This window comes from Dicentrarchus labrax, unplaced genomic scaffold (genome assembly GCF_905237075.1).
Source record: "Dicentrarchus labrax unplaced genomic scaffold, dlabrax2021, whole genome shotgun sequence".
NCBI classification, from domain to species: domain Eukaryota; kingdom Metazoa; phylum Chordata; class Actinopteri; family Moronidae; genus Dicentrarchus; species Dicentrarchus labrax.
This window is the reverse complement of record NW_026136724.1, coordinates 10999871-11012352: the sequence shown is the minus strand read 5'-3', so window position 1 is coordinate 11012352 and position 12482 is coordinate 10999871. Positions and strand designations below refer to the sequence as shown.

The following is a 12482-nucleotide window of genomic DNA, read 5'->3' as shown; positions in this document are numbered from 1 at the left end:
CAGGAGGGGGAGCAACCTGGCTTATCGCTCCCACCCTTCCCCCCATTTAGGGTCCCGACCTCCTGCTTCTTTTTCATGATGCGTATCAAGCGGAGGGGAGAGACTGCAGAGGAGACGCGGAAGAGTGTCATCGCCTTCAAAATAAAAGCATACAATGTGCTTAAAGAAAGGGTTAAAATAAGCATCAAAAGTTCTGATGAAAATATTTCAAGATGCGAGTTAGATATCAAGAGTATATTCTCTATTATATAATCGAAATTGTTGAAATTGTTGGAAATAGGCTTAGAGAATTGTCTTAGCAGATGGTTTCTCCTTACCTCACATTATAGTCATCAAGAAACTAAGTGATCTTTTTTTTGATGATTTAAAAACAATAAGTTATTCTAAATTCTAAAGTAATTCTACCAGAAATACCTATAATGACATTCTGTAATCACAATAATTACAGACCCTGGGTCAGTCTAACTGAGCATGGTCATTGTGGATAGAAAATGTACCTTTCAAAAACAATTCTGTTGATTTTTAATGATATATACATGCATACAAATAATAAAATGAGCAGAAAGGCATAGACAATATACTGCAAGGTAAAATAAAATATAAAAAATTGATGAGTGTGACATCTGTGGAACTGTTTTCCACTCTTAAAATGTTTTAGTGCATTTACATTGTTGCACAGTATTGTATTGCAGTAAGAGAAGAGCTCAGTTTATGTGTAATCTAGACTCCGAGCTACTGCAATATTTTTTTTCCAGAAGTTGACAAGTATGTGCATTATGTGCGCGTTGCATAGCTTTAACGTGGCCACTAGATGGCGCCTTTGCAACGCCTGATAAAAGTTTTATTTTCTAAACGTTGGCCGGAAGTGCGTTACCATAGCGTCGGGCTTCACAGTTATTATTAAACGCTAGTTTCTGTGTCATGACTTTAGCTCCGAGTTGCGTTTTCAAACTCCAAAATGCGGCGTTACATTCGTGCACTACTGCTGTGCACAGTGTTTGCCGTGTTTTCGGGCTTGTACGTTTACAGTAAGCTGCTTTACTCGGACGTACCGGTCGGAGTAAACGGACCGAAGAGGGGTTTCATCCAACCGAGAGTCCCCGGAGGCAGGCGAGGGGCCGCGGACAAAACTGGGCCCCAAAGCCCACACTGGTACAATAGGTAAGGCTGGGTTTTTTCCAGGTCTTTCCTGCTTTAACGGGGTGCAACCGAGGAGAAAATACACATTTAATACGATTCGTGTGGGTATAGATGGAGAAAAATGTGTAACGTTACTCTTTACGACACTTGTGATGTATAGGAATGCGACGCTGATTGAACGGCCCAATGCAAACAAAGTAATACTTCATGCAGTCCGCTAACCTTACATCTCTCCATGGTTACACAGTAGTGACGCGAGACTTGGACAGGTGTGTGAGTGCACGTGCAGCCCTCCGGTTGGCATCCGATATTGATTGATACGTCACTAAAGTTATTAGGTACAGTTGTCATACAGAGGATAGCCTGCAACAGTACGTCTCCCACAGCCAGAGCCAGCCTTACATCTGGGCAAATTAGAGAGAAACCTGGGGGGGGGGATTAAATCTATATATATTACATCATGTGAAGTGACTCCAGTCAGATGGATTCAATGTTTAATGCTAGTTCAGCTTTGTTTGTTTTCACGCCTGACTGTCAGATCTTAGTGTTTGAGGAGAGGAACAGATGTAAGGCACATTGTAAATGGCCATCATGGCTGCAGGCTAGACTTGATCCAGTGAGTCAAGATACAATCCATAGGGTATACTATTGCATAATAAACATATCAAAGGTCAGAAAATTGCTTTTAAACATTCCATTAAGTGATATCCTAGATAGATAGATAGATAGATAGATAGATAGATAGATAGATAGATAGATAGTTTATTTATCCCGAGGGAAATTCAAGCATCCACTAGCAGCATACAAACATCAATTAGACATACATTAAACATATATTAAAATTAAACCTATAGCACAGTAGCCATACATTAAATTGGATAGATTCAACTTTTGCAGATGAATGAAATATGTGCCGAGAGAGAAAACAAACTAGAAAAATAGAAATGAGAGAGTCCAGCTCTGTGCCCACCACTGAGCCACATCCTCTCCAGTCTGTCCAGTCGAGCGGCGTCTCTCTTCTTGCTGCTTCCTCCCCAGCAAACCACAGCATAGAAAAGGACGCTGGCAACCACAGACTGGTAAAACATCTGCAGCAGTTTTTTTTACAGATGTTGAAGGACCCCAGCCTTCTCAGGAAGTACAGACGGCTCTGCACTTTCCTGTAGAGAGTGTCCATGTTTGCTGTCCAGTCCAGCCTGTCATCCAGCTGCAGCCCCAGATATTTATAAGTCCTGACCACCTCCACATCGACCCCCTCGATGGACACGGGTTGGAGATGTGGTTTCTTCCTTCTGAAGTCCACCACTGTCTCCTTGGTCTTGGAGGTTTTCAGCTGCAGACTGTTGGACCTGCACCACCCCACGAAAGAAGTAGACATCATAGAAATAAACATAAGTGTTCATTATTACATAAGATTGATTGATTGCCTTTATTTAATAAATTAACATAGAATACCCAGAGGTGCACACAGTGCTAAAATTTATCAAGATATTGCAATAAAGTCACATGACTTATTTCCAATGCGGTCCTAACACAAAAGGAAACCTTTCACTATCAGAGATTGAGTGGTATGTTTGCTTACAAATTGACTTCAGCTCTAGTTTATACCAGGACATAGACATATTGGTGGTAGCCAGTCACACAGCCAAACTCTAATCTGAGTAAAGACATTTAAGATTTAAACACATTAAAAACTTTCAGTGTGTGGAAGTTGAATTGATGTCAGACCATTTTACTAATTTAAAATTCAAGGATTTATTTGTTGCACAGTATGTGCAGTGAAATGCACGGGTGGTATACCAGAGGATGTCTTAACATCCTCTGGTGGCTTGACCTTGATGGCTTTACAAAAAGAGAAATGTGGAGTGTGTGTTTGCTTTATAGGCAATAAAGTCAAATCATGTGCCGCCTGGCGTCAAGGGTCATAAATAATTTGAAGCCATAGGTGCCCGCCATGTAATATTGAAAGCTTATTATACTCAGGACTCAGAGTTCCTTGGAATTGTATTAAATCTATACACACTCCGTACTCTAAAGACACTTCACATCACAATTACAACGTCTGTCCAACTCTCCCTCCTCTCCCTCAGGTACATCATGCGTCAGCGGGGTCAGGTGGAGGCAGCTGGCGGCCTTCAGAGCAGACCCGAACCTCCAATGCACCTGGCCGTAGTGGCCTGTGGGGAGAGGCTGGAGGAGACCCTCACCATGATCAAGTCTGCTGTGCTTTTTAGCATCAAGCGCCTCTACCTGCACATCTTCGCTGAAGACCAACTTCACGCCAGCTTCATCGAAGCTGTGAGTAGGAAATGCGTACAAAATGAATGTCTGAAAGCCAACCTGCAAATTGCATGCTGTTGACTGTGAATAACAGAGTTTGTGTCAAGCATATCTTATACAGTATATATCTCTACTAGCAATTTAATGTGTTATCTGTGTTCCAGTTGGAGTCGTGGCCTGGTTTTATTCGCTCCAGGTTCAACTACACCGTCTACTCCATCAGCTTCCCCAGTGAGAACGCAGCTGAGTGGAAGAAACTCTTCAAACCCTGCGCTTCTCAGAGGCTATTCTTACCTGTGAGTTTCCAATAGAGAGAAGACACTTCAGAGTTCTTTTTAAAGACAAAACATAACCCGAGTTAGGAAGTCAAGATCTTGCAAACTTGGAGCTCTAACTTTGAAAATATGTTCAAATCCTCCAATAAAATTTGGATTGGTAAACTGTAGAATATCAGGTTAATTTTCCTAATTTTAAAACAGGTCACCAACTTCACTTGTATTTATTGAATTATAATTAATTTATACTTCAACATCATATATATTAAATAACATAATAACTTTATATTAGTTTACCTTTGCAAAAGAAGGTGTTTTATTCTATTACCCTGAGGGGCATGCCGCTGCAGCATGCACCATTCAGAACAAACAGAGCACTATTCATCATTATTAAGTCACATCTGGCTTTTTGTCTTCTAATCTGTGTAGCTGATCCTAAAGGACGTCGACTCGATCGTGTACGTCGACTCAGACATCCTCTTCCTGCAGCCCGTAGACCGCCTGTGGGCATTCCTGTCCCAGTTTAATTCCACCCAGCTGGCCGCTATGGCCCCGGAGCACGAGGAGCCCCGAATCGCCTGGTACAACCGCTTCGCCCGCCACCCCTTCTACGGCAAGACAGGCATCAACTCAGGGGTCATGCTCATGAACATGACGAGGATGAGGAGCAGGTTCTTCAAGGTAGGAATAAAGGCACATTTTTAAGAATTTAAAAAGTAAAGGATTAGTTGGTGGCGTTTGGTTTACTGTAGTATTGTACTACTTCTATTGGCCACAAGATGTCCTCCTTCTGCTGCAGTTGTATGGCACTACAGTCTGAAAGGATTTAGTTTGATTCTTCCAGCACTTGAGAACATCCTGACACAGTAAAGGCATCTTTTTGACTGTTGTGTATACATGTCTATGTTGACAGAACGACATGACGTCTGTGGGGCTGCGTTGGGAGGAGCTCCTGATGCCTCTACTTCAGAAATACAAACTTAACATAACCTGGGGAGACCAGGATCTCCTCAATATCATTTTCCACCACAACCCTGGTAAATCTGCACTGTAACATAAACACACAATGCTTTTTAGAATCCAAAGACAAGTTGAAGCGGCATTCATTGTTACGGACAGTCCAAATGTAAATTTTTTAAAGTTAGACACTTGTCGAGGTCTACAGGATTCACTTGAGGACTGATTTGTTGACTTCAATGTTTGTGCACCTCCATTCCCAGAGTGCCTGCAGGAGTTTCTGTGCCAGTGGAATTATCGTCCAGACCACTGTATCTACGGCAGTAATTGCGCGTCAGCTGAAGAAGACGGAATCTACATACTGCATGGGAACAGAGGGGTTTACCACGACCACAAGCAGCCTGCCTTCAGGGCTGTTTACGAGGCCATACGAAAGGTGGGCATGCATTGGCAATTTCAGACGATAATCCATCTTTAGGCTTTGTGAATTCAGTCACAGTATGCAATACAGGCTTCTTTTTATGTCTGTCCAAACATGGATTTGTGCTCTGTGCAGACCAGATAAATGACAGTAAAACAGTAAAAAACAGAACACTCTACATAAAAGAGGGGGAAAAAGACAATAAAAGAGGTTGTATTAATATCAAACAGCTGATGCATCAACTGCTGAGATTTATCTGCTGTAATGTTATCAAACGTTGCTGCCAGTGCATAAAATTAACAGCACTTCCATTAATCTTTTAATAGCTTTTTTTTTTTTTTTTAAAATTGTACATTTTAGCCATATTCATCACAGACTTGTAAAAAAAAAAAGTTCTTGAAGATGTCCTTGCATTTCTGGGTGTGTTTGGCGATCTGTCTCACTTACAATGATTGAAGACCAAATGTAGTTAACAAGAAATCATAGAGATGCGTGCAGTTCGTCTACAGTTAAAATTTAATAACCACAAAATGTCAATAAACTTAAATATTAACAGAAAAAAAATATCAAAAGGTTTTAGTGTCTGCCCCTGAGGCTTCAAAGGCTTTGTCCCAGACTGTTTTAACAAGAGAGACGTAATATTGGGAAGATATTGATGGCGCAAGAAGAGTAGCAAAGGCAGCCTCATATTTCAGTCCATCACAAGTAGGGGAAGCAGCTCGCTCTTGCCTTCTTGTCATGATCACAGGTTTTGTTGCTTTACAGTTTTTGTTTCCAGCTACATGTACTGAATGCAGAATGTCAGGTAAATTCTCAAAAGGCATTTTGGGAAATAAAGTGTCTATCAGAACAGTGACTGAAAACTGCACCCTGTTAAAAGTCTTGTGTACAGTTACAAAAAAAAAAAAAAAAAAAAGAGCCTGGTGAGCCTTCTCAAAGTGTTGGTGTAATTTAGTGCAACATCTGATGAAAGGAGCCCTTTTATAACCCCTGTGACACACCTGCTCTCGTCCACTGCCGCGTTTCTTTACCCTCCAAGATGAGATTTTGGATTGGTGCTGACCCTAAACACCGTAAGTGTTAGTGACGTCAGACTGCATTGAAAGCACAAATCTCCACCATTTTCAGAAGGTTGGAGTAAAAGCTAATTTCCCCCATGAGGATGTTTATGGGTTGTTTAACACCACTGTAATGATATTGACGACACAAGTGGCATTTACTTAATGAAGCCATCAACATTGGGAGTCTCATTGCTTTCCTATTAACAAAGCATTGAACATAGATCAAAGCGATGGCTGATCCATACCGTATCCATGGCCTGCAGTTAAAACTGCAGCTTTATAGGACAGGATCAATTGCGACAGTAGACACACACACATGTACCTGTGCTGTATATGCTGCTATGAAGTCAACATAAACACTCACACAAGGGCCCACAGCATGCACTAGCACACAGTTTATCCAATAGTTTGTGTGGGTATTGATACTTTCATAGATATGTGATTAAGTCTGGTTTGCCAGGAGGGTGGAGGAGTATAGATTGATCCTCTGTGTGTTTAATCTCGCTGGACAGACCTTTTCATCCATTTCTAGCTTGTTCATCTGCAACAGAACCTCAGGCTCATCTGTGTAGTGTTATGGAGTAAATAACAGGACAATACTACATTGGCAGCTCAGTAAAAGTGCAAGGCTTCAGAAAACTGGTACAGGAAAGAACTCAAATGCACTTTTGCTCAATTTTGAAATATGATACATTATAATCCCATTTTTCTACGGGGCTTATTGCCTGCAACAAAACGCCTAATTTAATAGGCCTCTTCTTCATCTGATATTCAAGTTTGTACGAACACAAACTTCAACAGAGGGCTGTAAGGAAACCAGAGAAAATGAAAGGGAAAAACTAATCTCAATGGGCCATACAGAGAGGCACGCTAAAGAGAGAACCCTCTGGAAAAGCTCAGGCAACAGAGACAATCTGGCAAATAGGGGAGTGGTGGTTGGAGAGCACATACATACTGGGGCTGATTATATATTGGGAGCAGGTGTATAATTAGGTGACTGGTCAGGCGAGGACAGGACATTTTGACTAACATCAGCACAGGTGTTACTAATACCACTGAACAATGGCTCTGCTCTATTCAAGTGTCCCAGTAAGTCATGACAAAGTAACAGTGAGCCAGTACTACAATATCCAGAAACTGAAGCAGAAAAATGGAACTGAGCCATGTCAGAATGTCTGTGTCTATTCGCAGTGCAATATGCCGCAGTGTAGACCTTTTCAGACAGCAGACGTTTTGACATCAAATAGTTGGATCAGAATCTTAATTAGTGTAATTGTTAACACCTGTGTTTACCCCATACGCTGGACAATTACGTATTATCTTGGCCAAAATAATTGTGATACAAGATATTCATATTCATGAAAACATATCTACTAAAACATACTAAAACACAGTTTACCTCAGATTTAGTTAAGAAACACATTTATTGCGTCTCATCTCTCAATAGGCATCTCATCTCCCTGTTCTGTAGTTTGGAACATGTCCGGTTTAATGTTTTTTTGTGGGGGATAACACAGGCAAACCGAGCCTTAGGATTTTTGCTTGACTGGAAAGATACAGGCTCCCTTTTGTCCCCTTGTTGAAATTAAATCAGGAAATCAACATATGACTGCACACTGGAGAGCTGGACAGCTTTTTCAAGTCAAGCCATGCCAAAGATATTCACGATAATGGAAATGTTCTTCATTGCGATACGCGATAATGTCGTACATCGCCCCATCCCTAGATCACCCCTTATTTTGACTTTTTTTACATGATTGTTGAAATTGATATCACTTACCTGAGCTAAGGTAGCCACAAGCTCGCTTTCTGTTCACCAAAACAAAACGCCCACCCCAATACAAATAGCAAAGACGTCCTACACATCATCAAAAAGCCAATATCAAACGAAGGTAGAGTCGTGTCCACAGCAAGACAACTGATGATTATTTTCATTTAGTTAATCCCTCCTGGGTTTCAATCTATAAAATGTCACAAAATAGAGAAAAATGTCAACATGTCCCTAGGTGACTTGCTCCAAATTGTGTTGTTGTTGCACAGAAAAGTAGCAACTCCTTAGATATGAGAAGCTGGGACCAGTGGATGATTAAAATTTTTGCTTGATAAATGACTTTCATGATTAATCAATTATCAAAATTGTTGTTGTTCAGTTTCTGTTGACAAACTAATAGATTAATCAGCCCTATATCCATCTGTTGTTAATGCCATTAAGTCAATAAAAAAACACTATTAAAACTGGAGCCCTGTATCTTCACACAAAGAAATGGGAATACAAACGGCAGTGCTCCTCCCTGTCTGTCTGTCTGTCTGCCCGTCTGTGTCTCAAACAGACCACAGTGGCCTGTCTGTCATAAAGCATCTCCTCCCTCCGCTGCAAGAAGCTGAGCCCAGGAAGCAGCAGTTAAATTTTTTACAGCCGATGGTACGTTTAGAGTCGGAGCCTGCACACCAACAGTGCCCCATCAGCCACGCAAAATCAATACACCAACTGTAAATGCAACTTTATGACCGGTGGGTGTGTGCATTTGTGTGTGTGTGTGTGTGCGCGCTCGTAAAAAAACACCATTCTCTTTGTGACCCAGTATCAGGGACCCAACCGCAAGCAAATGAGCTGGCATAAAAAATGGTAATTCCCCTTTGATTTCCTCGGAGCGCTGTAAAGGCTCCTTCATTATTGGGAAGACATGAAATTTCTTCTGTAATCCCCGCTTATCACTGGACGGTAAGCCTATAGCATAAAACTGACTCCAACAACGCTGACTCCTTTATATTTTGCCCGGCTGACCGATCAGATTAGATTTGGAGTCCCATCTGAGTTCAGCATGCCTCGCGGATTTAGTTTTTAATTTATCCAGGGAAAGATATCTTTCGAGCAGAAATGCTGCCCAAAGCACCACTTTGCTTACTTACTGAGGGAATCTGATCAATTTTGCTGGAACAGGAGGGGTTGTGAGTCGTCCTCGGGGGAGTTTTGACAGCAGTTTGGGATTTCAGCTGCTCATTTCAAGTTTCCAAGCCCACTCCTCCAACCTTAAGACAACCACCACCCCCGTATTTTCCGCTTTCTGAAGAAACAGGGAGATATAGGAGAGTACAAGGCATCTTACTTGGCAACATGAGACCAGATGGATGCACAAAAGTCTCCTTCATACCACACACTTTGTCTTTATAGTCAGTAAAATTCCTTGTTTTAGCACGGTTTGTATTCTGCTCTGTTAAAGCACATTCCAAAAGTCCCTTTTCATCTCTTTGTTTAAGTGATACTATACATCACACCAAATCGATGAATTTGTTTTTTCATTCTAGTACTCCTTTGGTGCCGACCCGGTGACCTCTTTGCTGGATCCTCTGGAGGAGGAACTGTTGAAGACGACACACACTTATTGTGGTAAATCCCACCCGCTCTTCACCAGGAGACTGGCACACAGCCTGACAAACATCAACAGGAAGGCCCCGCGTGGACGGTGACAAAAATGAATCACAATGACGGGACGGAGGCCAAAAGGAGAGAGACGGTGCTTTAGCCTAACTTTTTTTTTTTTTTTTTATTACAAGCCTGGTCAGAAAAACAAGGAAGCAGTGCCGGTTGTGACTACAGCTTACTTCTAATCTTACAAGCTGAACCTCGCTGTTAAAAGCCGGGTTTGGTTTTTTTCTGACTTTGTCAAAAGAAATGGGATTTTCTTTTTTTTAAAACCAACAAGCATCTAGTCTCTTTCATGTAATAATTTTATCCTCTCAGTGCCTTTGGTGAATGTTCGTCATGGTGCAAAAGATGTTTAAAAGTTTGGAAGAGTAGCTCTTGACTTTCCATATTGGAGAATTTATTGAACCTTGTGAAACACTCTTATTAAAAGAGACAAAAATCATATCACAACTGGACAAAGGCTTCCAGCAGAGCCCTTTTTTTGAGAGAGATGTATGCACTAGACCACTTTTTCAACCTTCAGAAACTACTTTATTACCAACAAGATGGAAGAGAAGTCATTTTAGAGAAGCATGGAAAAGTAATAATTTCTGAATTCTCAACTGTGTAAAATGATTATGTGAACAGTTTCTGGAGTAGTTCTCCATATGTGATTTTCTGCAGTGGCAGAAGTTGAGTGTATGAACCCTCAGAGTACTGTCTTCCTGACTAAATGTTTGTCTTACTTGTTATTTTCACTGAGAAAAGGTCATTTTTATGTCGTATAATGTCATTCTACATTGTAGTGATGTCGGGTCATGTGACTCTACACATGTTTTAGTTAACTTTAATGAATTTCCTTATATTGTGTTGAACAGACAGGATTCATGAACTTTGCTGAATAACTGGATTCTACAGATGGGTGACAAATGAAAGAAATGGATTGGGTTCCAGAGACTAGGAGGTGTCTGTTTCCTTTATATTGTCACCCATCTGTATATACTTATGTATTTTCGTCAATATAGATGTGTGGATATGCTAAATATCCTGTTTATGAGTTTATGCTCCACAGTAGAGCCAGCATACATTGCTACTGAACAAGTGAATAAGCTACAAGTTTCTCTCCTGATGCCAAAGTATTTTGTTTTTATTACTATAATTATGGGTTTTGCACCGTTGAATGTATTTTGAACACTTAGGGTTGAAATCAAAATGTTATTATCAGTGCTTATGTTGGTATGGTTGTAATGTAAGGATATCCTTTGTGACGTGTGTACTTGTTTATATGTCATTGTGTTATAGGATTTTTTTTTTTTTACATTAAAGATTATTTCAGTTTTGATGAATTACTATTGCAGTGTGTCCTTTTTAACCACCAGAGGGCAGCATTTTTTGACATGTCCACTAGTGCTTAGAGGGTGAAAGATGTGGGAGAAATAATTAACAATGGTATATCTATAAGGAAAACAATTTAAAGAAACTAAATATAAACAGTTTGAGAGTTTTGAATTAAAAACTATGCTAAATATAATTAACTGTTAATGGCTGTGGATCAAGTAAAGGCATCTCATATAACCTTTTTCTCTTACCACTCTTACCTCTTTGCATCTTTGTTAGCTTACTCCATAAAGATCTAACTTGAAGAAGATTGATGCTTTGTTGCCATCACCTCCTCGGCCAGATCAATGGACTTGCCAATAATCTATCACTAAGCCACCAGCAGTGCTACACCATTTCTGCTTCAGCTCTGAGGTGCTCATAAAGTGTAAGTGATGGACCAATAACGCAGCCGTATAGGTGCCTTTCTGTGACACTGTATGGCATTGACTATGGGGAATGAGTTTATGCTAATTCCCATTAGGCCGGGGATGCAACCATTCATTTATGGATCCAGAGGTAGTTTGATTCATTGCACCAGAAATATGCTTCATTTATCACTATATATCCGTATGAGAGCTTATCAATTAGCTTTATTGACCTGTGTGCTTAAATGCAACATGTAACAGGCCAGCTCCCCAGGGAGAGGGAGACAATGGCTTGAATTGAGCACCCTGTTGAAAAATTCAATATCATCCATCCTGCGAGGTTTCATTTTCCTGAAACTACTTGTTTTATACGGTAATAAATAACTCTGATTTTATTTCTTTTGTGCCATCACGGCTGGAAGAGAAACTATTCAAAATAAATATGTGACCTCCAACGTTTAGAGTGGGGTCAGAGTGGGCAGAGGGGAAGATGAGGGAAAATAGGCACATAACAGAATAATTAACTGTGTGTGTGTGTGTGTGTGTGTGTGTGTGTGTGTGTGTGTGTGTGTTTGTGTTTGTGATGAAGAAAAAGAGAAATAGATTTTTTTCCAAATCCAGGTAAGGTTGCCCATTTTTCTCTATTGTCACAGGACAACACGTTGAAGAGGAGAGATGAGTGCACAGTGGGAGGACAGAGAAAAGGTTGATGGAGTGTGTTAGTGATGAAAGAAAAGAACAAGGCTGTCATAGCCAATATAGCAATTAGGGCACTTTGTTGCCTCAGAGCTCTATCTTTTGGATATTGCTTTCCTGAAAACAGCGTTGGACCTCAAAATGGAGGCATCAAAAGAAAACAGAAACAGAGAGATTGTAGAGAAACAAATATATTCCAGGCATGTACACCATTTGGTGGAAGTACAGTATAGCAGTGAATAAAATAGTGGGTTGATTATGAAGTGTATTAGGTGAAACACACACTAATATAAAGAAAAATCTCAAATGTCACAAAACCCACTGAGCTGCAAAGAGCTCTGCATGAAAAACGGAGAAACTCATTTTCTATTTCACATTTTCTTTTTAGATAAATTGAAAGCTAAAGAACCTAAAGTGGTGGATAAGTGCTGCATGAGCAACCTACCTCATCATATTTATATCTTCACTGGTCAAGGGGGCACCTTTGCTGCTAATCCACCT

General features: G+C 40.5%; 1 protein-coding gene across 3 annotated transcripts; it reads left to right on the top strand.

Annotated features, from left to right (window-relative positions):
- Nucleotides 1–52: 52 nt before the first annotated feature.
- Nucleotides 53–10886, top strand: gxylt1b (glucoside xylosyltransferase 1b). 3 transcript variants are annotated; one of them, XM_051392872.1, is made up of 7 exons: nt 53–1161; nt 3231–3438; nt 3585–3716; nt 4125–4376; nt 4609–4732; nt 4916–5088; nt 9441–10886. In XM_051392872.1, exons 1-7 carry the CDS (start codon nt 959–961, stop codon nt 9600–9602), a joined length of 1254 nt encoding a protein of 417 aa, XP_051248832.1. In that variant the 5' UTR covers nt 53–958; the 3' UTR covers nt 9603–10886. The 3 variants fall into 3 exon arrangements, with proteins under 3 accessions (XP_051248832.1, XP_051248834.1, XP_051248833.1); XM_051392874.1 differs by having other exon boundaries at nt 1024–2510; XM_051392873.1 differs by having other exon boundaries at nt 1048–1161; nt 2038–3438.
- Nucleotides 10887–12482: the final 1596 nt, after the last annotated feature.

What these genes read in the sequence shown, in the direction of transcription:
- gxylt1b (XM_051392872.1), top strand. Translation starts at nt 959, where the DNA reads ATGCGGCGTTACATTCGTGCACTACTGCTGTGCACAGTGTTTGCCGTG. An exon ending in AGCCCACACTGGTACAATAG is followed by an intron (nt 1,162 to 3,230) that starts GTAAGGCTGGGT and finishes CCTCTCCCTCAG; the next exon opens with GTACATCATGCGTCAGCGGG. An exon ending in TGAGGAGCAGGTTCTTCAAG is followed by an intron (nt 4,377 to 4,608) that starts GTAGGAATAAAG and finishes CTATGTTGACAG; the next exon opens with AACGACATGACGTCTGTGGG.